We start from the raw sequence: 24,720 nt of genomic DNA, 5'->3' as shown, positions 1-24,720 counted from the left end.
TGGTTGGGGTTCCCTTAACTATATTACCTCACAGTAGATGGCTGCATGTCAGAAGTATGTGTGACAGGGACAGACAGTCAGATTGACAGGTTGATAATTTAGGTCATTTGAGGTGCCAGAAGCTCCCTACAGACCCCGCCTCTTACCGCCTCTTAAAGGTCTACCTCCTCCCAACTCAGCCACACTAAGGACCAAGTTGCCAACAAATGAGCCCAGGGAACTTAACAAAACCACATCACACCCTACAGCAGCATGGCAGAACTAATCAAAAAGATGGCAAGCTACAGAGCTTGTCAAAGCTGTGTCATAAAATGCAGAAGGGCCAGAGTCACAGTACCAAGTGCTTCTGAAAACAGCAAAGGGCAGTGACTAAAAGCCTACAGTCCTCCATTAAACTTGCAGGACACTGACAGCTCTGCTGGACAGAGCTCCTTGGTAAAAAGATACATGTTTTAAAGATACAGATAGCAAATGACAGCCCATATCTCCCTCTACCTTTTATAGATCACTTGTATAAAACCCCCATGGTGCTGACAAAAGTTGATTTGAGAGCTACTGTAGCAGGTAGAGGATAAATAAGACAATTTTTGTACTCTTTTAGTTCAGGGTCCCAAAGACCTCTGTATCTACAATGTGCATCATCTACTGATAAATAGAAAGGAGCCCTTAGGCACAGTACAAAGCTCAGTGAGTGCACCCACCTAGAGCAGGTGTGGACTGGAAACATCACCAGAGACAGGGCCACACCATTGTTGATTACAAAACAGCACAAACTAATGTGTTCTCTGCAGACCCTGGCCAGGAACATTAAGTAATTTCAAGAAGAGTCTAAACTCCCACAAAATATCCATCACTTCAATTTCAAGAAAATCCTACCTCTTCCCCAGCCATGCCTATCCATGGCCAGGGTCTTTCCTATAAATGGGACTCTAACTGTATAGAGCCCTGAATTTTTAGGAGGATACAGTCAAGCTAACAAGACACTGGCAGCTGGGGAAATGTTCTCAGAGTGGCTGTGAATGCTAACTTTCCCAGCGTCTCGGGCAGAACACTGCAGGACCACACACAGTGAGCCTAACCTAAGGCTCTAAAGGTCTTCCAGACATAGTTTCATGGGAGGGTTGACCCCAGTGTCTCAAGGCAAATCTGAGATCCATGAGCATGCACAGGAAGGGAGTACTAAACACTTCCTCCTCGGAACATGCTGACTAGTAACTTGAAGACACAGTATTGAGTCCTTGCATTAGACACAATTAACAAACGGCACGTGCTTGCTCATTCTGTTGAAAAACAACCCTTCGTTTCATATCGGAAGACAAATCCAAAAGATGGTTATATCTGACATTTTTAACTTGTCCCAGCTGCACCCACACTCTGGGCCAGAGGGTGCCCTAACAGCCCAACTTCCCAAAAATAGCAGGACTCACAGAGAATGGAAGAACCCAAAATAGCTCTAAAGCATCGTTAGAAAAGTTGCTTGGAGCTGAGCTCAACCAGTGCCATCAGAACAGAGACTTGAGGAGGTTTATCATGAACAAAAATCACCAAAGCATTTGAGGTTTGTTCTTGATCAATATAACCCTCCCAAATCCATCTAATGGGATTAGGTTTCATGTGGGAACTGATTTTATGCTGGTCTGATGATATTTTTATAAATTATCATTATAGACAATACACCCATCTATATCAGCCTATAGAAAAAGTACAGTTTGCACTGATTTTACTAGGGATTATACTTTATGGTACACAAGCTTGCAAGCCATTCAGTTATGTGTAATGATAGCATGGTGCAGCCAGGCCAGCCTGCCTCAAAAACCAACAGCAAGAATAAAATAGATTACTCAGGAACAAAGTAGGCAGCAATGACAACAGTTTAAAACAAGTTAGAGACAAGATGCCTCAGAAAAGTATGGAGAAAACAAGAGACCAATTTAATGTTTTTCTGCTGTTGCTGTTTTGGGGGTTTTGTTTGTTTGTTTTGTTTTGTGTTTTTGTTTCTTTTTTAAGAAATAAGTAAAAATTGTTGAACTCAATTTGCTGAGACTGAGGAGTTAACAACTGCCAATGACTACAAGGTCAACTCTGCTTGGTTCTGAAGGAGACATTAGAAGTGTTAAGTAAATTTTATTTTAAAGCAAAAGCAAAAACATTCCCGAAGTTTCTACCTGATAAAAGCAAGTCATCTAAATAACAAACATCTAAACAGAAGGCTCTGGAAAAAGATGGAAAGGGGAGGTTGTCAAGGCTAAGCAACCAAATGACAGCCTGAAAAGCCAGAGGAGAGTGGCCGCTCATGCTCTTTTTTCACAGATCTCTCCAGGAGCTGGGCTGAGCCATCTGTAGGGCTAAAGCCGCGACCACCCACAGCATGCTGATGAAAGGGTGTTGCACTCCAGTATCTGCCAGTATGGTCTGCACCATGCTCCAGTCATTACATTTTCAGTCTTTTATAATTTGTTACATGTGTTGTGGCAAGTCCCCTACACTGTCTAACAACAACAAAAAAAAGGGAACAGGAATAGCAAGTTATTTGTAATGTGTACAAGTATCCAGAAGACTGGATACTTTTAATATTATACTTTGACTTTCACAAAAAAAAAAAAATGGTTTAACTTAATGTATATCTACTGCTGTAATAGAATAGGGGGCCTACTGTGAAGTCCCTTTTGGTCCCTGTAAGAAGATATACAACCCAAGTTAATCAATCCCTTAACAAGCAACTAAGATAAAGGTTGAACGTGTATAAAAAGAATATTTACCTTTCCATCTATTCAGTGATCGAGCACACTGGAGACGTCAAAGGGCACAGCAGTTAGGAAATCCTACGTATCTGCATCACCTTCTTATGTAGCTGCATCACCTTCTAACTTTTCTTCCCTGAGAAACCTGCCTCCTATTCTACTTTTCTTCACAACAACAGTAACAGGCTTTAGAGAAATCCTTTTCAAGCTCATCAACCAAAGTATGGAATTTGGCTGTCACCACATATACCTGGACGAGTACAGGAGAGAATGTGTACCAAATGAACAAAGGACTCCTAAACCTGGCTGTGCACACCACAAGCAGATCTTCTCTGAAGACCAGCAAAACCATCAAGGTGGGAAGGAGACTTTCACATTTGGTTTTGATGACAAGTCAGCTCAGACCCAAACAAGTAAGAAAGACTCAATCCTCCATATATGCCAGACTGTATAAAGACCTCTGTCTTGGGAGGGACATGTTAAGGAGCTGACAGGGACAGCTGACTAGGGTCACTATCACAAAAAAAGAAAAGAAACTCAAAAGGAAGTAAACAGTCATGTGCATTAAAAAAAAAAAAAAAACCCCTTCAAGTAATAAAGAAGATCTTTTTAAGATCTTCTTGAGGGGCTGGAGAGATGGCTCAGCAGTTAAGAGCACTGACTGCTCTTCCAGAGGTCCTGAGTTCAACTCCCAGCAACCACATGGTGGCTCACAACCATCTGTAATGAGATCTGGTGCCCTCTTCTGGTGTGTCTGAAGACAGCTACAGTGTACTCATATATAATAAATAAATAAATAAATAAATAAATAAATAAATAAATAAATAAATTTTTTTTTAAAAAAAGATCTTGAAAAGCATGAAATTAAAACAAGACTGTGTCCCTTCTGTGAGCCTGCTACCTAGGACACAGGACAGCCTTCTATCTGGGAAAACAAGCCTCCTCTGAAAGTCCACATGCTGAGCTTAGGCAAGGAATGAGCCCTTCTCTTCTACACACATGCCAAAGGCCACCTTTAGGAAACAAGTAGAGAAGGAGAAAGAAATGCATGCTAGTAGGAAGGAAAAATCATTCCTAGGGAAAGTCTACACGCAGGCTTGGAAAGGATGAGCCCAATTTGTAGGGGACACAGGGGTTCTTGTGCTCACAGATAAGCATTAGGGAAACCAGGAATGACAGACATGCAGGGTTGTCTCTTAAAAAGGAGAGATGTATAACCCATTTTCCACAAAGGCTGGAGTGGAGGAGATTAATAGCCTGGTTACCTTTGCACTACCTGTGTGTATGATCAGGAACCACACAAGATCATCCTAGGCCCTTATCATGGTTGTTTTTCCTCAGCCAATATATAGAACCTATCTTTATGGAAAACTAGCTCATGTAGTTATCTATAGAACTCATCTTTATGGAAGATGGCATATGTATTCACAAAGAGCTTCAATGTAACCATGCCTTAAACTTTATTCATTGGATTGAGTTAATTGCCACCAGGAAAAATTTAACCAAGTTGTGCTGTGCTTACACATGCCTAGAATAAACTATCTGGTGTCAGACTCTCAAAGTCTGGACCAACGCCAGCTACTGAACTGCCTTCCTATCTCACAGAGATCACTACTCTGTTGGCCTTGGAGGTCACAGAGACCCCACACGCTCCAATCTACAATGCATAAATGGTTTCTGAAATAACACCACCTATAAAAGGAGACAGTCAGATCCTTCCTGAAGTAACAGTCGTCACAACAGCCTGCCTCTGGTAAACAGCAGCACATATGCCTAGGCATACAGTAGGGACCATGAACAGGAAGAACAAGCCAGAAATTACATCAAAGATTGTGAGCACGTGTGGCTGAGTACTTAAGAGCAAACACGACAATCACCATGAAAAACACAAATGAGAATAAACCAGGAATATGGAAAATAGAGGATCTAAAACAAGCAAACAAAAAACCCAAACAAACAAACAAACAAACAAACACAAAGCCACTTGAAGTACGGACGCAGACTGAAGTGCTGAAGAAACGTGGCCGGGGTGGGAGGTCAAAGCCTTGATCCTGGCAGCCCTAACAAGCAGGGCCTTGACCACACATCCCGATTTACTCACTAAACACACGAGACTGATTCTGGGTGGCCATACTTACACACCCAGTCTCTAGCAAGTATGTCTTGTGTCCTGTTACCTTTCATTAATATACAAATGAGGGTTGCATTACATAAAAGAACCACAATGAACATAGCCCTAGTTCCCAGACGAGGAGCTCATCTGGGTGATTCGGTAGAATGTAGAGAGCCACAGTTTATAAGTACTCCTTGCATCTACCACAGAGTAAAGGGTCACCTAAACCACAAAGCTTTTCAAAGACATAGGAGCCAAGATTTACGAGCTTGAACCCATCTGGTTCTTCGCCATGCTGCTCATTTACAAAACTCCAACACTGTCAGTATTAACCAGAACCAGATCTGGTAGAAACAACCAACAGTCAAACTGTGACACAGTCCAGTGACCTGTTGGGACATACAAACTAATGACAGTCACTGGCTAACAATGCCTTGCTTCTGAGAGGATGATGTCAACCCCTCCAGAAAGATCCATGCAGTCTGGGATATAGAGCCTGTGCAGCTATACACAATGCAAACATCCACACTCTTCAACAATGGCTCCATACTAGGAAGCACTTCCCACAACAGACTGTAATATTTCAACCTTCTTTTCAGGGTATTCCTAAAAGTACCAAAGAATGTGACCTGGGCAATTCAGGCAAAACTTCAGTGAACTTATGTCTTAACAAAATATATCTGTAATATGTGGATATAAAAGCTCCCTCTGCTTCAGGCTGATGACAAAACAGGAAAAGAGGGGTGGAATAAGGGGAGGACTGTGGGAAACAAGAGTTAGTGGTCTCTGAACTCAGTCAAAGTTCTACTTACATAGAAAGTCAACACAACCATAAAACAGATAAACTGAAAGCATACAACAGGCAACCCCAAGCACAGCAGTGCAGCCCAAACACTGACTCCTCCAGTGGCTGAGCACAGCAGTGCACAGGGCATGCAGGAGCACAGTCGAGCACGGGACATTCAGGTGCAGGTCCATTAACTTTAATAGAAATTTTAAACTGCTACTAGATTGTTATAAAAGCTTTGTAAGTAACTTGTATATATGAACATAGCTTTTCCTATCATATATTTTATGAAACATAAACAAAGATTAAAAATTTCCAGCTAAAATTTAGTGTCAGAATTAAAATAAAATATGAAAATGTATGTGTTCAAGATACAGTATAAAAAATACTGAAAAACAATCCCAAAAATTCTATAGTAACTTTGTGTTGTAATGATGGCTTTTTGGATCAATAATAACCTTCCCGAGTTAATTTCATCTACTTGGTGTCCTGTAATCACAAACAGCTGGTGTCTGCTTGCCTTTCCAGTTTCATGGTTAGCACACGCTCTAGGAACACCAAGCTGCAGGTATCTGCAAGCACAGCAGTCCCTGGGTCTGCTTTCTCCCACCATGCCTTGTACATTCTGTATGTTGACACTCCTGGTCATTCCCTGCACTCGAGCCAACCTAATGACACATCTAGTTTGCCACCCCCTCAGGAAATGTTCCCAGCCCTCCAAGTCTAAGCAAGTATCCTCCTCTGGGCCACCGTCATACCTACCAACAACATACCACTGAGAGCCATGCACCACTCTAGAGTGGGGTGGTCACTAGTCTTAGGTCGCCAGTGGAGAAAATGTTTGAATTTTACCTTCCTGCATTAGTGATAATTTAAGTATCTCTCAGTACTCAACTTACCCAGGCATTAAACAATGAAAAAACTACAAAATAAAAATATGAGGCTATGAATTTTAAAATGGACTAATAAAGTCATATTAAATGTGCAAAATTAATCCTGTCATTCCCAGAAACAATTTACTACATGGGCTACTTCGGGACTTAGTGAGCTATCCAATACAAACTTGCACACTAAGAAATTGTTCTTAAAATAGCAAACATTCTACAAAACACAATGATAAAAAATTAAAGATGACTCATTATTCTATTAAAGGCTATGTGTTCTATTCCTCCAGCTTTTCCCTCCCCTTGAAATCAATTATCAGTTCCTTCAGTCCCTTCCATGACTTTTTCTTCAAACTAAATTCTGTATTCACACCTTCCCTTGTCCAATCCATTCAAACTCTTGTGTGCCTTCTCTTCGTCCAGTTTAAGAGAAAGTACAATACTATATTTATCATCACCATTAACAATCTTGACTAAAATAAAGGACATAAAGAGTAGATCCGATGAATCACCTGCCATCAATGGACCAAACCCTATGTACAATTAGTAAGCCTGATGGTACTGCATCAGCAAGTCCTCAGGCTGTGGCATCTAGCAGGGGCAACAGAAAGTAGCCAAAGTAGCCAGCCAGATCAGGTCTCCAACTTGTGCCTGCCATTTCAAAGGAAACAAACATGGGAGAAAACCAGAAAATAATCAGCTCTCTGCGTAACTGCCATGATGAATGATTTTGAAAGCATGAGTAGAAGTGGCCTAAGCATCAACTTTGAAACACAAAACCAGGGCTGGGCTCCATGGATGTTAGTTTTTTGTTTTTGTTTATTTTTTCAAGATTGACTTATGTGTATGAGTATTTTAAGGACAGGCACATATGTGTGCCTCATACATGCCTGATGCCATGGATCCCCTGGAACTAAAGTCACAGACAGTTGTGAGCTGCCAATGAGGGTACTAGAAATTGAACCTGGGTCCTCTACAGAAGCAGTCACTGCTCTTAACCACTAAGCTACCTCTCCAGCCCCTCCATTCTAAACTCATGCTTACCACAATAGAAACTCTGAGAAACAGAGCCATTCTTGGAGAAAAATTATGTAAGGACTTAAACAGTGCTTCCAGCAAGAGCTGGCAGAAAATCCAGTACATTCTTTTAATCATTACCAAGTATTTTTCAAAACCACCCGGCATGCAGTGGTGTCAGCACCGAGAGGTTCATCATAAGGAGCAGTACTGCAGGAATTTATCACCAAGCAAACCTGAAATCTAAACAGCTCGACACTCAGCAAAAACCTAACAGTAAAAAGCGATCTGTTAAACCAGAGGTTCTCAACCTTAACACTACAACCCTTTAATACAGTTCTTCAAGTTATGCTGACTCCCACCCATAAAATGATTTCATTGCTACCTTGTAACTATAATCTTGTTACTATTATGAATCATAATGTAAATATCCAATATGATATCTGATATGCAACCCCTGTGTTCAACCCCCAAGGGGTCACAACCCACAGGTTGAGAACCACTGCCTTAAAACATGACAGAATCAATCCAATAAAGGGGAAGGAAATGTGTGTGTTTGGGGGGGGGGGTGCCTTTAAACCATCAACTGAAGTCAGAGCAGAGCCAGCAGGTGAAACCTTACTCTCTTACCTGGATCCATGAGTTACGTCCTGACTCTGCAGAAGTCCGTGGTGCTTTGTTCATCAGACAACATAAGCACCATATTACAATCTTTTGGCTTTCGTCTGCAGAAAAGAACACTAAAATGAAAAGACTTTATCAAATAGGAAAAAAAAACCTTAAGAACATGCTTAGGAAAACCTCAAGCAACAAGCTCAGCGGAGGCTTTTCTACTTGTGGGTTCGGCTCACTGCTCAGCTCTTGTGTGGTCAACTCTCTTCTGCAGCAGCAGCAGTTTTTAAAGCCAAACAAGAAGGACGGAAAGAGCTGAAAGTGCTGGGCTCTTCAACATGTTTCTAATTTCACATTTTAAACATCAGTAATTTCAATCTCTTTAAAGCAAAACAACTACTATCTGTCTGTTTCTTCTGGTAGCCGAATCTGTTCCAGGTAGAGACTCAGAGCACACTTAAAAAACAGTATTAACCTTGGAAACTGAAGCTGTTAGATACAGGCTGGCTACAGCAATACAGACCCCGTGATGGAAGAGAGGGGAGGTAGACATCCCCAGCCCTGCAGTGTTCTCAAAGACATCCAGAGCTCACCTTGCAGCCTCCTGTAGGCTAACAGTGTTTGCAATGGCTTTGTTATGAGAGGCACAGGACAGGACCAACCTTGGAGATCTCTGCATTCACTGAAAGCACCAATCCCTTCATAATTGTTAGGGCTTTAAAAACAACCATTAAGCCTATGCTTTCTCAGTAATTAATAAATCTGAGTAACTCACCAGGCCGTTCTGAGGGACATTCCTTTTTCCCTATCAGCTTAAATACAGTGCCAGTAGTTTTGCCTAAGACGCATTAATTTCCAGACTCGTAACTTTCAAAGAATTCTTCAGGCTGAACTGATACATCAGAGTAAAAATACGACTGTTGTACTTGACCTGGTGTAAATACTAAACCACGAGTAACAAACATCCCAATATGCCTTACTGTGGAATAAGGAGGAATGGGATGCACTAGGAAGCAATTTTAAAAGGGAGGGAGGGAGATGGTAATTCATGGAACATAAACTCCAGACAATCAATAGACGGGCAGCTTCTCCAGGGTGCTGAGTGATTCTACACACTTAGTTCAACAAGTGTATCAAGTTTTCTCTCATAAGGAAGAAAAAAAAAAAAAAAGATCTAGGGACACTCTCCCAATCTCTGCTCAGGAGTGATACAGAGATGTACCCCTGGTTAATGACCACGCACATCACTTTAAAGGTTCACAGGCATAAATAAGCCACTGCTGGCTACCTAAGTGCCACTAGCACTCCACAGAGGGGCTGGCATTCAGGAGCTTCCTCCCCCGGAGACCCCAAGATTGAGGCTGGGGATCCCACAGGGTGCAGGGCACTTTGGTGATATAATAAACTGCCTCAGATCTGATAGGATCCACCATCTGATATTGGCACACATTTGAGTTCTAAAAAAGAATGAGAGGAAAAAGAAATAAACATCCACTGCCTATAGCTCACTTTTGGGTATCCCGAACTGAAATTCCAGATAAAATCCTTTAGACTTTAAGTCCCAGATTAAAAGTACAAAGCAGCAATTTTCTGAGATGATAACGACTGGTTATTGTTACAGGAATAGATGTTCAGAGTGATGATGGGAAGGAAACTCTAGTTCTTAGCCTAAATTGGCTGGCAATGAGAGCCAAAGCCCCAGGCTACAGGGAAGGCAGTGTGTTCACAGAACAGTGTCACTGAGGAAGGCGTACTCACCCTTTATCTCCAGGTCCTTCCTCTACCCTCTCACCCTTGCTTCTCACCCTGACCAAACAGCTCTTTCCATCAAGAAGATATATACTCATAATATGGGCAACAGTACGTGAGATAACACGGAACTGCGAACAATCAACTGGGTATCATTAGTATCAAGTTTAATTATAGAGAATTAAAAATGAGGTAGAGTAATAAAAGCACCTACAAACACTGGTGTTTAAATCATGAGGTGTTTTCTCCACTGTAAGAAGCCTGGCTTTCCTACAGGCCCACATGTATAAGCCTCTGTGCATATGTGTGTGTGTTTGTCTGTCACACAGAAGCACAAGAAGATGTGCACTTGGTGAGCTGCCCCATGGAAATGTGAAAAAGGTTACAATTTACATCCCTGTGCTTCATTCGAAGTACAGACAGCAACACTGTCATTTGGTGTTTGTGTGCTGAGACTCTTACCATATGCCAAGATGAGAGGATTCCAACAAGTTTTTGCCAACAGTTGACCAATTGAGGGGAACCGTTCCAGGATTGCATCAGAATCCTGTGAAAACAACAACCACATGTTTTGATAATTAAAGAGCACTATGAAATTCAACTGAGCAACAAACACAATTCCTCAAGAGAGCCTGAGAGCGCCTATGCATCCTGGTTTAGAAAGTGTAGGGGAAGAGATTAGAGGGGAGCTCTAAGTTAAGAAACTCAAAGTAACTTATACTTTATCCTTAAAACCTCAGTATAACATAATTAGGTCATTTCAATTTTATCAGAAAGTTAATTATATTTTGCTCAAACTTAATCGTCAGAAAAGACGGTTTCATTGTTGTTGTTTGAGACAAGGTCTATCTACATAGCCCTGTATTGGAACTCACATGCTGGTCATAAACCCACAGAGATCTGCCTGCTTCTGCCTCCTAAGTGCTGAGATTGTCCAGTCCAGGAAAGACTATTTCATTTAAACCCAACATAGACAAAAGAAGAATAAAAACAGTACTGGTGACTAGTAACCATGTTACCCTGCCTCTTATGTAACACCTCTCTTCTCACAATAAATTTTATTGCATGTTTCAAAGGCCCCTTATCACTGGGCTTTTCGAAGATGTGACAGGATAAGAATTCTGTAACTTAGTTTTATCATCTCAGAGACCGGGCTATTGTAAGTGAAGCATAAAGTCATTTCACATGTTACAATCACTGCTGTAACACCGGAAGACACACATCTTAGTGCCTCAGCCACCTGCCTTCCTTTGCAAGTTACAGAGTTCTTATCCTGTCATTCCAAATAGAAAAAAAGATTAAAATAAAAGCACAGTCTTGGTACACAACTAGATCTTTCCCCACTTCTCTACCTTCCAAAAGGTTCAAAAGCAAGATAATACTAAGTATATATGTGGGGAAGCCAAAAGAGATATACAGGAAGGGAAGTGATCCTCAAACAGATCACAATGAGAACTTGGTTCAGACTGACGTCCATCAACCTGGACCAGACCTGGACACTTGATACCAGGTGGTTCATTGTCAGCATATTTAAAACACAGAACGATTTGGAAAAATGTTCCCAGGCAACAATCACTCACTCACTCTCTAGTTTGCAGGAAACAATCGTTCCTGGTACACAATAAAGCTAGGGTGTGACTACTTAGAAACTCCTTTACAAAATATATGACCATAAGAGGGGTTCTACAACTCTAGTGTGGTCTCTGACTAAGATAGTACAGAGGTCAGCAGGCTGCATAGTACATGTGACACCCTTCCAAAAGATGGTTCTATTAACTAGGAGCTAAGAAGGGAAAGCCTGGCATAAACATTGGGGGCTTTGGGTGAGGTCTGCCACCACAAGATAGCAAAAAGGTCACCAGGTCATTAACAATATCCACTCTCAGCTTTCTGGGTAGGAAAACAAGCTATTTTATCTCTGACATTGAAGAGAGGCCCCTGCATGTTTAACATTCCTGGTTTCCTTAGTGATCCATGGGCAAAAAGACCTTTGTGCCCCAGATGCTGCATAAGGAAGTTCCTCATGTGGTCCCAGCACCAGGGGCTGGCCCTAGACTTTTTGAGACCACATTATGGTCAAGTTACATAAATCTTACTAAAAGAATTTTTTTTCAAAAATCAGTACCAAGTTCACACAGTTTTGCCTTTTAATTTCTAAAGACATATGAACTCATTATCTACAGAATAATAACCTATAGAAATTTGCTCTTCAAATTTCTTATTTGCTTCTTTGATGAACACACAGAAAGTATTGCAGGAAACTACTTCTGTGAAACAACAATTCAACTTTCATTTTCAAATTTAAAAAGTATGAAACATTAATATGTCTATAGCATGAAAACATGGCCCCTATCTGGCAGTGGTGGTACACACCTTTAAATCCCAGCGTTCAGGAGGCACAAGTAGGTAGATCTATGAGGCTCTCTGAGTGTGAGGCTAGTCTTATCTACAGAGTGAGTTCTAGGTCAGCCAAAGTTGTAAGCAATTTATGTCAACATGCAGATAAACAGGAGTATAATCGATAAATTACATAAATGAAGACACTCAAAAGTGTATTATTTAAAAGGATCTCTGAAATGTTTACTAGAAGAGATCCTAGTAGAGAGATAGAGACAATAACAGGATCTTACTGTCTCTGAGGAGAACCTACTTGAAAGCAGAGCTGAGGAAAGGGCAAACCGTCTAGAGCCCCTAGAAAGCCTGAAGGGCACTACAGCAAACCTCAAAGCCCTGCAACCTAAAATGATTTGCTTAGGCTTAGCATACAACTTTGTGATAAAAGTCTGTCTAACATGCTGAAGCCCCTTGGGCCCTGGGTTCAATTCTGAACACTGCAAGAATGAATAGATTTATTAATTTTCTTGGCCAGGCAGTCTCAAATAGGTAAGAAGAGAACTAATGCTATTTTATACCAGAAGATACAAAAATAACCCTTGTCTGCAGCACATATCAGTAAATTCAGTTAAGTCAATCACCCAACTCCCTGACTCTAAGTCATACTCTTGAGTGGTGGAGTCCCTAAAGTCACAGGACACTTACCATCTCCTTCAAGAGTTCATACATCTGCCTCAGGAACTCTTGGAACCGGGACAAGTGAAGACAAGTGTCCCGCTGGGTCTCCTTGGAAGAGGCCTGTTCCCATGCAGAAAGCTTCTGCAGCCAAAACTGATAGTCAGAAGCAAGGTCTGCAGGCTCCTGAGCCATCTCTGAGAGCAGCGCTGTCCCTTCACCGCAGCCTGCCAAGCAGCACAGGAAACGGTGAGCACACATCAGGTCTTCAGAGAGGGCACAGATGGAGATTCAGGACAGGCTCTTCTACCAGCACATTCATGACCCACCGCAGGCGAAGGCACATTGTGAGGGATGAAAATAGCCTGCTGGTGATCCTGGAGTCCTCTCTGAGTCATTTTAAATATGTCATCCAGCTGTAGCTCAAATTTTAACATCTGAACTTTTATCATGAGTCATGTCATTACTAAAAGTCATTACACTACTTCCACAGGAAGTCACTAACTGTGGGCAAAAAGCACAGCTGATAATACTTTATCTCTCCTTACGATTGAGCTATTTTTTAAATGTCCTGACTATAAAGCTCCTTTTCGTATTCTAGTGATAAGAAATCAGAAGCACCCAGGGGTATTGACCTATGGTCTGTGCCTGACAAATGCTTCTGATATACTGATGCCTGGCTTCTCATTTAGCTATAAAGGAGCCCCATGCATTACTATCTAAGGAATTTTCTGCCCAGTTCATCTCTCAGGGAAAAAAGTAATGTCTTCCTCACACATCAATCTGTTTAATTAAACACTGCTCCAGGAGCCTGGAGTTGCTTTGTGGGTAGTGTGAGCCTTGAAGCCTGAGGACAAGCCTCCTGGGACATGGCTGTAACTCCACATAGCCCTCAGAGCTCACTGGACAAAACCTACCCAGTGGGTGTGCACCAAGTTCAGTGAGAGATCCTATCTCAAAAAGTTAAGAGATAGAGGAAGTCAGGATAGACACTGAATGTCAACCTCTGGTCTCCACATGTATGCACCCCTTTTGCACATCTACACATACATCACATACACACAAATAAGTTAATAAAAGGTTAAAGAATAAATTTCAAAGCACTGCTTTACATATAAAATCCATCCACGAGAAGCCATATTTTCATAAAACATGACATACCACATTTACTAGGTGGTGGACTCATTAAAGGACAGAAAATAAATCTAAGCCTGACTTCTTGCCCCTGAAGTAAATGTAAGAAAGCACAAAAGGAGCTCACCTCTTCAGAGAGTGGAAGAGCTAGGCCCCTGGTATCCAGGGGCCCCTACAATCCACTGCCTAGTGCCCCTGTAGAGAAGGGCAGTTCCTCTGAACCCTTGAGCTTCCCTGGGATAGCACAGCATGCAGAGATCTCACCTCCAGGGTGCACTTAGCACAATGAGTAATGTAAAACATTACTTCTAAAAGGAAGGTGCCTGTCTAAAAGGAAGGTGGCCTTCTCCTAAGCAGGACAGTCAAAGAAACTGGAGGTGACAGCTAAGTATGGGAACTGAAAGTGGCATCTGCAGCCTTAGGGACTCAACCAAAGTGGGAACCAACAGGAAACTGATTAACACAAGACACACATGCACACTGCCAAAATGACACTTAGAAACCATAGGTCTGCATGATGGACCTGGTGGAAACCCTTCCAGCCTCAGTGGCCAAGACTTGCCAATCCCATCCCCCATGCCCCACCCTCTGCCCACCACCCAGAGTGCTCTAATGGCTGTAACAGCCACTTCTAGCCCTTTAAGACTCTAGTGGTCAAGCTCCACCCTACAAAGGCAAAAAATAGCCCAAGATCAGACCACAGAATCCCACCAATCCTTGAGCTTGCTCCAAGATCAGGCCACAGAATCCCACCAATCCCAGGCTATCCTGGAAAGCCTCATCTCTTCCCACCCCCGAGAAACCCTATATAAAGCCTGGCCAGTTCTTTGCTGCTTCTGGCCCATGCAGAAGCAGTCAGTGTCTTGTGTCTCTGAGGTTTGTTGTGCAGTGTGACTTTGTGGTCCCTTCAGAACTGCAACACTTGTACTAGGGAACCCTTTCTCCTCAGAGCTATAACACTTACACCTGGTGCCTCCCATTCTCATTGTCTTCCAAGCCATCTACAAAACACTACCCATAAAATAACATGGAACTTCATGAATTCCTTCAGTCTCCCTCCTGGATGGTCACGAGTATTTGTAGGTCTCATGTGCTCCTCTACAAATCCTATAAATACAAAAAACAACCTTTGTACATATAATTCACACCCAGTACACATTTAACACTCCTTTTCTTTTGAACAGCTTCCTTGGAAAGAAATCCAACTCAGGCAGGAGGAAGGAGAAAAGACACAATATACAACATAACCCGCCAACCCTCTGCTGTGGTCTACAGGCTCCACACTCCCAGGCCGCCCTTTCTTCTGCTCCCCAGCATGGCACACAGTCAGGCCAGGCTTCAGACACGCTCTGGAATACAACTAACCCCTCCCTGCTTCCAGACTGTTTTCCTGATGTCTTAATAGCTCTTCACTAGTGTTAATCACTCTGCACATTTATTAATTCACTCAGTTACGGATTCCTTTGCTGGTATATCACTTCTCTGCCTTCCTAGAATGTAACATTGCTGACAAACACAATATACATCAAACAAATGGTAATTCTCTGGTAGTTTTCAAAGTATAGTTCTAAGCTACATGTCCTAGCAAGACTTCTCCAAATAATTTAATTTTTTAAAGTGTAATACAAGACCTCCAAAACTGAAAGTCTGTGCCTTTATGTATGTCAGGGTTCTCCAGAGGAACAGAACTTACAAAATAAGTTCATATATATATAGTTCAAGTATATATATATATACATATATATATATATATATGATTTTATACATACAAATACACACACACACACACACACACACACACACACACACACACACACAATGGGAATTTATTAGAGTGGCTTACAGGCTGTGGTTTAGCTAGTCTAAGAATGGCTGTCTTCTGATGGAAGGTCCACGAATCTAGTAGTTGTTCAGTCCACAAGTCTGGCTGTCTCAACTGGTCTTCAGTATTTGTCAGAATCCTGAGAAGTACACTCTAATGCCAGTGAAGGAATGGACTTTCTAGGAAGAGTGAAAGCAATCAGGCAAAGAAAGTAAGTTTCCTTCTTCCACGTCCTTACTATAGGTCGCCAGCAGAAAGTGTCATCCAGGTTAAAGATGGATCTTCCCAGATCAAAAAATCAAAAGTGGGTCTTTCCATTTTAAATGGTTTAATTAAGAAAAATCCCTCTGGTTGGGGATTTAGCTCAGCGGTAGAGCTTGCCTAGCGAGCGCAAGGCCCTGGGTTCAGTCCCCAGCTCCTAAAAAAAGAAAAAAGAAAAAAAAAAAAAAAAAAAGAAAAATCCCTCACAGGTGAGTCCAGTCACTTGCATTCTTGTTAACTGCAGATGTAGTCAAGTTGACAGCCAAGAAGAGCCACCTCACCTTAGAATAAGAAAAGACAAATAAATAGACTTTGTATATTTCACATGACACTGGGGCCAAGTCAGTTTAGATATTTAAAAAGGTAAATCAAAGAAAATTTTACAGAAACAAGGGACCAAAACCCACAATTTTATTTTCAAAACCTTAAAGCCGACCTTTGTTTAGACATGGAAGGTTGCACAGGTCAGAGAGACCCCTCCAGAGACACACCGACCTCACAGTACCCAGAGCACTGCACAGCTGAAGGCAGTGCTGTCCACCTAGCAACCCACCTCTGCCTTGTCCTAGAGCTGCCACCAGCCAGGGTGGGCCTAAGACTCTGGCACATCAGACACTGCTGGGAGCCTCATTCTGAATTAGGTGGATAGGAAGGCAGACCCCAGTTACCCACCTGAAACCTGTCTTTCTCTACCCACACCCCTCACTTTTTTTCTTTTTTTCTTTTCTTCTTTCTTCTCTTTTAAGACAGAATACAACTCTGCAGCCCAGGATGGCTCACACTCATGGCAAACCTCCTGCCTCAGCCTCTTAAGTCCTAAGATTACAGGCCTGAGCTACTGCGGATAGTAGAGGTTCTCCTTGGAGCTATCCTAGAATCTTCTCTTCCACACCTACAGTTTCACTGTACTCTTTACGCTTGCATATTTTTGAGGAGAATTCTTACATAAATGCCTTCATATGTAAAATGTCTTTTTCCGCTGACTTCCTCCAGAAGCCTCTAGCTGTGATTTTTTTTCCTCTGTGGTTTGAAAATGCAGTTAGATGTAGTTAGGTATTTATCTTGCCATGTATTCTCTGAGTCTCTAGGATCTAATATTAATTTGGGAAATCCTGTCATCAGTGTGTATTTCTTCCTGTATTCTAATTGCACAGCTCTCAGACCTGCTACTCTGGTGTCTACTGTGTTGGTTCCCACACTTGTTCCTTTACTCTTCTATAGTTGGGAAGATCATGCCAAGAACCTCAGGCTCAGCCCTGAGCTGCTTCTGGGCAAAGCAGCTCGATGCACTTCTGAGCAGTCTCGTGCTCTGCATTCAGTGTGCTCTGACTGCTGGTGACACCTTGGATGCAATTTTGTGTGTGTGTGTGTGTGTGTGTGTGTGTGTGTGTGTGTGTGTGTGTACAAAGTTACACAGGGCATATATGTGTGGAGGTCACTATCTGTAAAGTTGTGTTGGCTTTCTCCTTCTACCATGGGCTCCAGGAATTGATGAGAACAGGATCTGATAAGACCTAGTGTTATTAATAGGTTATCACTGTGAATTAGCACCTTGGGAAGAAAGAAAAAGCTATTAAAGTATTTTTTAGACTTTGCATACTGAAAGCAATGGGTCTGGAGAGATGGCTCAGTGGTCAAGAGCATGCACTGCTCTTCCACAGGATCAGAGTTAGGTTCCTAGCACCCAAATCAGAGTTCACAACCATCAGTAAATCTACCTCAAGGAACATGATGCCCTCTTCTAGACTTCATGGACACCTGCACACACACATACACAGATGCACACATATACACAGAATTAAAATATGTATTATTTAAAATTCTCTTGACTAACCAAGACAGCTACCATAAACCAAAGTATAATAATGAATATATTTAATACAAACTTAGAGCCCATGTCAGTTATACTTCAGACAATGGTAAGCCAGACCAGTGTTCCTCCTGAACGTGATTACACAGAGCTACGTTCAGTATAGAAATGGGTACAGGAGTGTGGTGTTAGAAATTGGTACACAGGGTTGTAAAAGCGGAGGTGAGGCATTTGCAGCCTTGACAAGCTTGCTAGACTCGGGAGGAGATTAAAGCAGGTAGAGTAAAAGCAGTGACCTGGAAGTGAAGCTCCTCCCATGAATGACAGCCTAACTGGGAAGGCAAAGGCCACAGTAGTCCCAGATTTCAAGTACTGTGGGTTCCTGGAAGTTGCACAGAGCCCCATGCAGGAAAATATTGTCACCTCATGGGGTCCAGTTATTTCTAGAAGTAATTTTCCAAATGCATAAAGAACATATAGAAGAAACCAATGCAATAAGAACCAAACAACAATGGACAAGAACCAAAGACCCAAATGGAGTGCAGTGACCAGATGACAAGTTTAGAACCACAGAGAGGCACTGGTAACAGAACACACTGTGATCAAAACAAGAGGAAGGGAGAGGCTAAAAAACCAACGTAAGTAAATGAAGAATTCCATGGGTAGTCAGACCAAGACAAAGATAGTCAGGGGGCCTGGAAGGTAAATCTGAAGAAGTTATCCAGAACTCAAGAGAGGAAAACCCCAACAGTAGGAGAACACACAATAATGTACAGGGTGAGATGAAGAAACAAATCCAAAAAAAGCTCATCCTCAACAAAGGATGTGGACCAACTAGGACTCTCAGGCAGCAGCCACCCTTCTGGAACTTAAAGGACGGTTAGAACCTCTCTGACACTAAAACAAGAAATAGACCACCAGCCGCTCTGGGGCTAAGGAAGATGGAGAACAATTCTAGGTGAAATTCAAGCAGTGTGGGAAATAAAATTATTACCCACAAAAGAAAAGCATCCTGAGCATTGGGCTTTAGGTACATGCAGATATTGAGACGTGAATGCACACGTTTACAGCTCCGAGGTTTGAGTCAGGAATCCCAAGGCTTCCACACTGTTTCAGAAGAACAGATGGAAAGGGTGGCCTTGGGTCTTGGTAACTCAAGAATGCAAACTACAATTTTTAGAATATCCACACAAAATACATCATAAACTGGTGTTATATAATTTCCAAATTACCAAAGCAAACAGTTTATAAGTAAAACATAGTAATCAGCCAGCCCCCAAAAGGCTAAGATAGGAAGGAGAAGGGATGTCCAGCAGGCAGTCTGAGTAAACGGCTCACCTGCAGCAGGGCAGCTCACCTGCAGCCTGCCTGCTTAGCATGAGGCCTGGTCTCAATCCCAACACCAAGCAGAAAATAAATAAGCCTCACTAAAATGGCAGGCTTAAACTCAGTGTCTTAGTAGTATATGCAAATAAAGTCAATTAATAAATTAAAAATTTAGATGAAAGACAAAGATTATCAGTTCTAATCTTTTAAAGGACCTACATGCTGCTACAAAAGAAATACTTGGACAATACAGAGATGGGGATAAGGAAGGTATTTTTAAAATGACTACCTAACCAAAAGCAAAGGCAGGGATGAAGAGAGAAAGCAGGAATGCTGCTCCACAAGCATGAAGACTCAGCTAAGACTCTAAGAGCCCACAAAAAACAGGGATAACTACATGTTTTAGCTCCAGCCTTGGGCAGCAGAGACAGGCAAACAGACCAAGAGCTCACTAACCAAATGGCTAGCTTGGTTCAGTGAGTGATCCTGCCTCACAGCAACAAGGCAGAGAGCAATGGAGGCTGACAGACTGAGGAGACAGAGGGAGGGGAGGGGGGTCTTGCTCTAGCCTCTGCATAAGAATCCACCAGCCTGAGTACCCAGGAATTCACATGCATGCACCCTCCAAACATACACACCACCACCCACACTCCCACAGCACATCACAACTCACACTCACATTCCACCCTTCCACCCCCCACACACACATACACACACGCCCCAAAACAAAACTACTCACAAGCACTCAAGGTTTAAGCTACAATTTATCATCAGGAATAAGCTACAATCCTAAATGTACATGTGACTAATATCAACATAAAACAAACCACAAAAGAGAAAATACAACACCAACCTAGACCTAAGGAGAAATAATTCCAACCTTAGCAGAAATGTTTGTCACAGCTTTGTTAGTAAATTAATTAATAGAAAAAAAATCTATGAATTCCAAACTTTCCCTCGAAACCTCACAAGCTTATACAGTATGCGGTGTACTAGCAGAACATATATATCAGCAATACTTGTAACAAACACAATGAAGACATGTGGGACACTATGCAGCACTGAAAATGAAGGGGCTTCCACTGTGAATTCCCAAGCAAAATGTCCAGCCTCTGTTCTTTGTTCAGTCTGTGTGAGACTACCTCACAAGAACACAAAGACACAGTAATACCTGCACACAGCTGGAACACAGCGAGGTCGAACTGTAGCGGTTATAAACACATCACAAAGCCTGCCACCTCAGAGTTAAGGAACAGCACGGTGAGGGTTGTGAACCGTGCTCACAACACTGGCAAAGACCCAAGGAAATGCTCAGTCTATTTTCCTGCCTCCCCTAGACATACATTTACCATACTAACACTGTCCCAACATTAAGAAGCAATAAAGGGAAGAAAGTTCACAGACTATCAATGCTAACCAGGATGTAAAGTGTTGATGGACAGAACAAGCAATGTTGAACTGTTCAGAAATTATTCCTTCTGTTCGCCTGACCTTGTTTCTGAAAATGCTGACTGACCAGAACCAGGTGAAGTGTCTGTGCATCCACCACTCCTTCCTTCTCTGCAGTAACAGCTCCTTTCCCAGTGTGGCTCAGAGGAAGAACCAATCCATACCTCCCTCCTGCGGTCCTTGGCTCGGCTCTGTTCTGCTACTCTGTCTCCATTCAGGAGGGGAAGTTATTAAACTCCTCCATCAGGAAGGACAGTTCACAATCACATAGATATCACTGTGGTTCCTACAAGGTGCCAGAAACCATGCCTTGTAAAATGGGGCTGGTTCCCCCGCTTTACAGCCATTTCTACTCCTCTCCAGGATTGTCCCAGCTGCTCCTCAGACCTGTGGTGCAACTGAAAGCTGTCTACATAAATTAAACCCGTGAGTGCCTAGAGTCTGCCCAGTGTCTGGCCACACTCACTTCACTGAGAGCTCCTACAGAGACAATGCTTGGTGTCCTTCGTTTAGGCAGTAAGAAGGTGGGAGCTCCTAATATGTCCCCTAAAGCTCAGTGTTTAAAGATGGAGGCGACCAGACCACACAAGTGTCTGCAACAAACGCCAATGGCAGCAGATGCTACAAGAAGTTTCCAGTTTTTTAACAATTTCCTTCTTAGCACATTACTTACCAAGTTGTCCCTAAGGAATCAAAACCATTCAATGGTGATTTCACCCTCTGCACACAGTCCCCACACAGTGCACAGGAGAAAATAAGACAGCTTTAGAAATTTCTAGGCAGAAGGGAAAGTTCTATAAACACAGACAGCCAGAAGCAGTCAGTCAGGGATGAGACCCTGCATTCATGCCCATGTTCCTTCCTTCCCCTAGGGCCAGTGGGGGGTTCTCCAGGAGCCGGACTGAGGAAGGAAGATGGTATCATTAGGGAAAGAGCTGAGTCCAAGCAGTGCTCGGAGTTCTGAATTTGAGTTATGAACTGCCCAAGGTCTGGCCTCCATCTTATCTCCAGGGCACAAAAACACTCTCACAGCGTGATATCACAGCTCAGAGTCAGAGTGCGGCAGGTGACAGAAAGAGCACCTTGTAGACAGCAGCTCTCTCAGTTTTGTGAGTTCTTCTATTTAGGAGAAAATATTGTTCAGAAACTTCCGGGAGAATATGAGTGCTTCACCAGAAGCATGGAGCTCACCAACCACTGATCAATGAATAGAAGATGACAGTAAAAAGCAAGTATGTACCTGAGCCATGTCTGACTGAGAGGCTGGAAAACAAACATGTAATTTTTATGTTTTATGTACTAGTTACAAAAAGTAAAAATATGGAGAGATGACTCAGCAGTTAAGAGCATGTGCTGCTCTTGCAGAGAGAGGACTTGAGTTTAATTCCCAGCACCAACAGTAAAGGCAGTAAACACCATTTATAATTCCAGTTCCAGCAACTAAGATGCCCTTTCTGGCCTCTGCAGGCACCTTTATCCACATGTGCCTTCCCAGACATAGTACATGAGCTTAATTTAAAATTTAAAAACGGGCACCAATGGAAGGGGAAGCCCTGGGTCCTGCTAAGACTGAACCCCCAGTGAACTAGACTGTTGGGGGGAGGGCGGCAATGGGGGGAGGGTGGGGAGGGGAACACCCATAAGGAAGGGGAGGGGGGAGGGGGATGTTTGCCCGGAAACCGGGAAAGGGAATAACACTCGAAATGTATATAAGAAATACTCAAGTTAATAAAAAAAAATAAATAAAATAAAAATAAAAAATTTAAAAACGGGGCTGAAGAGATGGCTCAGCGGTTAAGAGTACTGACTGCTCTTCCAGAGGTCCTGAGTTCAATTCCCAGCAACCACATGGTGGCTCACAACCATCTGTAAAGAGATCTGATGCCCTCTTCTGGTGTATCTGAAGACAACTACAGTGTACTTATATATAATAAATGAATAAATCTTCTTAAAAAAATGAACACATACGTACAAACAAAATCAGAAAGCTAAGTGCCTGTAAGGGAAGGTGCTGAACCAGTGAATCTCTCATCTCAAAAGGTTCTTGATGTTTAGTTCCCAGTCATATCTCAGCACCAAGGCCAACAGACATCAGAAAGAAAGTCCCACAGGCCCAGGCAGGACAGTGTGGGCCTGGGAATTAGACCCAACAACTGTAACTCTAACAGTAACTCCAGCCTCTAGCTTAACATACAAAACATCACTTCTTCCTCCTATTCTAATGATTTCCCATTGTTGTTCTGTAACAATCAGTGCTGAGCAACATTTTTCATGTCTCAAATGACTACACCCATCAGTGGAAACCTTTGAACTCTGCAAAGTCTACAAATGTCCCACTCAACTGAAATTCAAGAAACTTGGTCCTTTTCAAGTTCTGTTGGAGACCATAATTGCTCACAGATGTTAAGGGATGCTTCAAGTCACTCAGTCCTGACCATTATTCCTTAGGCATAGTTAGGGCAGAGTCATGAATGGCAGGAGAAATTCTAAGATAGTTATTACAAATTAATCATGACCACTTAAGTACCACACCTTCCCAACCACTACAGCTGGGAATAGCTAGACTAGCAAGTGTAAGCGTACAATTCACAAACACAACACTGAGTGTGATTAATGCCATTAAATTTACACAAAAGTTGATAATTATGTGTTCTTTATATTTGACTCGCACACAGGAGAAGTGGCAGGACCCTGGTGTCGCAGCACCGCTGCCCACACAGTTGGTACCCATAAGTCAATGTCTCTTGTCTGTTGAAGGAATCCATTTATCCTAGAATATATCATTGCCACATGCCATATGGGAGGTTAACTCTCCCAAAGACCAGTAGAGAGTCTGCATTAATAAGAGATTTTTTTAACGTTTTGTTCTTGGGGCCCCTTTTATACTCCAAAGCTTTTCTAGAAACCACAAAGAGCTTTGGTTTATATGGGTTACATTTTGGAATATTTATCATAACAGAAATTAAAACTGAGAAGACCTTAAAGCGCAAGAGTACCCAAGCCTGCATCCACTAGCTACTAGCCTGAAAAAGCTGGCAACTCCACTGCAAGGCAGGGAGGGACCTCGAGGGGCAGGGCCAAGTGTTTATTGTTTTCTGCCTTGAGAAACTCCCCAATGAGGAGCCTCAGGGACACCTGGCCATTGTGACAGGCTGGTATGCACATGTGTGGTTCTTCCACCACCTTACTGATAGATAGCTGCAGAACAGATGTGCCACACGTTGTTAGAGGAAGACTTCAAGTTTGACGTTTTTTCCATGTTAGACATTACATAACACCTAGAGTGATAGAAGTTGCTTTAAAAGTGAGGAACCTGAGAAAGCTGGCCAGCACCTCTGCAGCAGAACTGGGGACACCAAGGTCACAAGGACAACATGGCAATCCTCCTCCTGCTCAAACCAGTTCTCATCAAGTTTTTATTCAATCAAACATGTTTTGGCTAGATCCTCTCCAAAGCACCTGTTTTTCCGAACATATCTTTGGAGACCATGAGCACACACAGCACTGGGTACATAGTAGGAACTTACAATTGTATTAAACAAGTGTGCTGAAAATAGCAAGCCTATGGCAGCTGCAAGAGAGAGAAGATACACAAAACCTGTATTTGTTTTTTATTGATAGAAGACTTTGTAGCTCACAGATTATCAATATTTAAAACAAGGCTAATTATAAACCATACAGTATCAAAAACAGATGCATAGTGTACTCATCTGAGGGTCAAGAAAGCATAAAATTGCTTTCTTTTTTGGTCTGAAACATTACCAAACCAGAAGTATCATAAGTAAGTCTACAGATGCCAAATAAGGTCCATAAACCAAGTGGTATCCTGGTATAAAAACAAAACAAAACAAACAAACAAAAACCCCACTACTTTTCGCCCATTTCCTAAAAGTTGAATCACTCTAACCCTCCTGTTAGAAAACTAGACCTAACAAAAGTCACAGACAGCAAGCTACACAGCACAGTTCATGTTCGCAGTATTATCTTAAAGTCATAACAGCATATC

At 42.3% G+C, this 24,720-nt stretch overlaps 1 protein-coding gene across 7 annotated transcripts in view; it reads right to left on the bottom strand.

Moving 5' to 3' along the window:
- Nucleotides 1-24,720, bottom strand: part of Fancc (FA complementation group C) — a 132,299-nt gene that overhangs the window by 83,128 nt on the left and 24,451 nt on the right. For 3 of the 7 annotated variants that reach the window (XM_063276053.1, XM_006253489.5, XM_063276050.1), the window contains exons 2-5: nt 15,890-16,410; nt 12,943-13,139; nt 10,366-10,450; nt 8,173-8,267 (exon numbers count right to left, since the gene is read on the bottom strand). In XM_063276053.1, coding sequence (XP_063132123.1) covers nt 8,173-8,267; nt 10,366-10,450; nt 12,943-13,107 — 345 coding nt within the window. In that variant the 5' untranslated portion in view covers nt 13,108-13,139; nt 15,890-16,410. Of the gene's footprint in view, nt 1-8,172; nt 8,268-10,365; nt 10,451-12,942; nt 14,600-15,889; nt 16,411-24,720 lie in introns of those variants that run through there. The other 4 variants (NM_012557.2, XM_063276051.1, XM_063276049.1 and 1 more) reach the window with 3 other exon arrangements.

Source organism: Rattus norvegicus, chromosome 17, assembly GCF_036323735.1.
Source record: "Rattus norvegicus strain BN/NHsdMcwi chromosome 17, GRCr8, whole genome shotgun sequence".
Lineage (NCBI taxonomy): Eukaryota > Metazoa > Chordata > Mammalia > Rodentia > Muridae > Rattus > Rattus norvegicus.
Note: the sequence above shows the minus strand (reverse complement) of the source record. Positions and strands in the feature narration are given on the sequence as shown.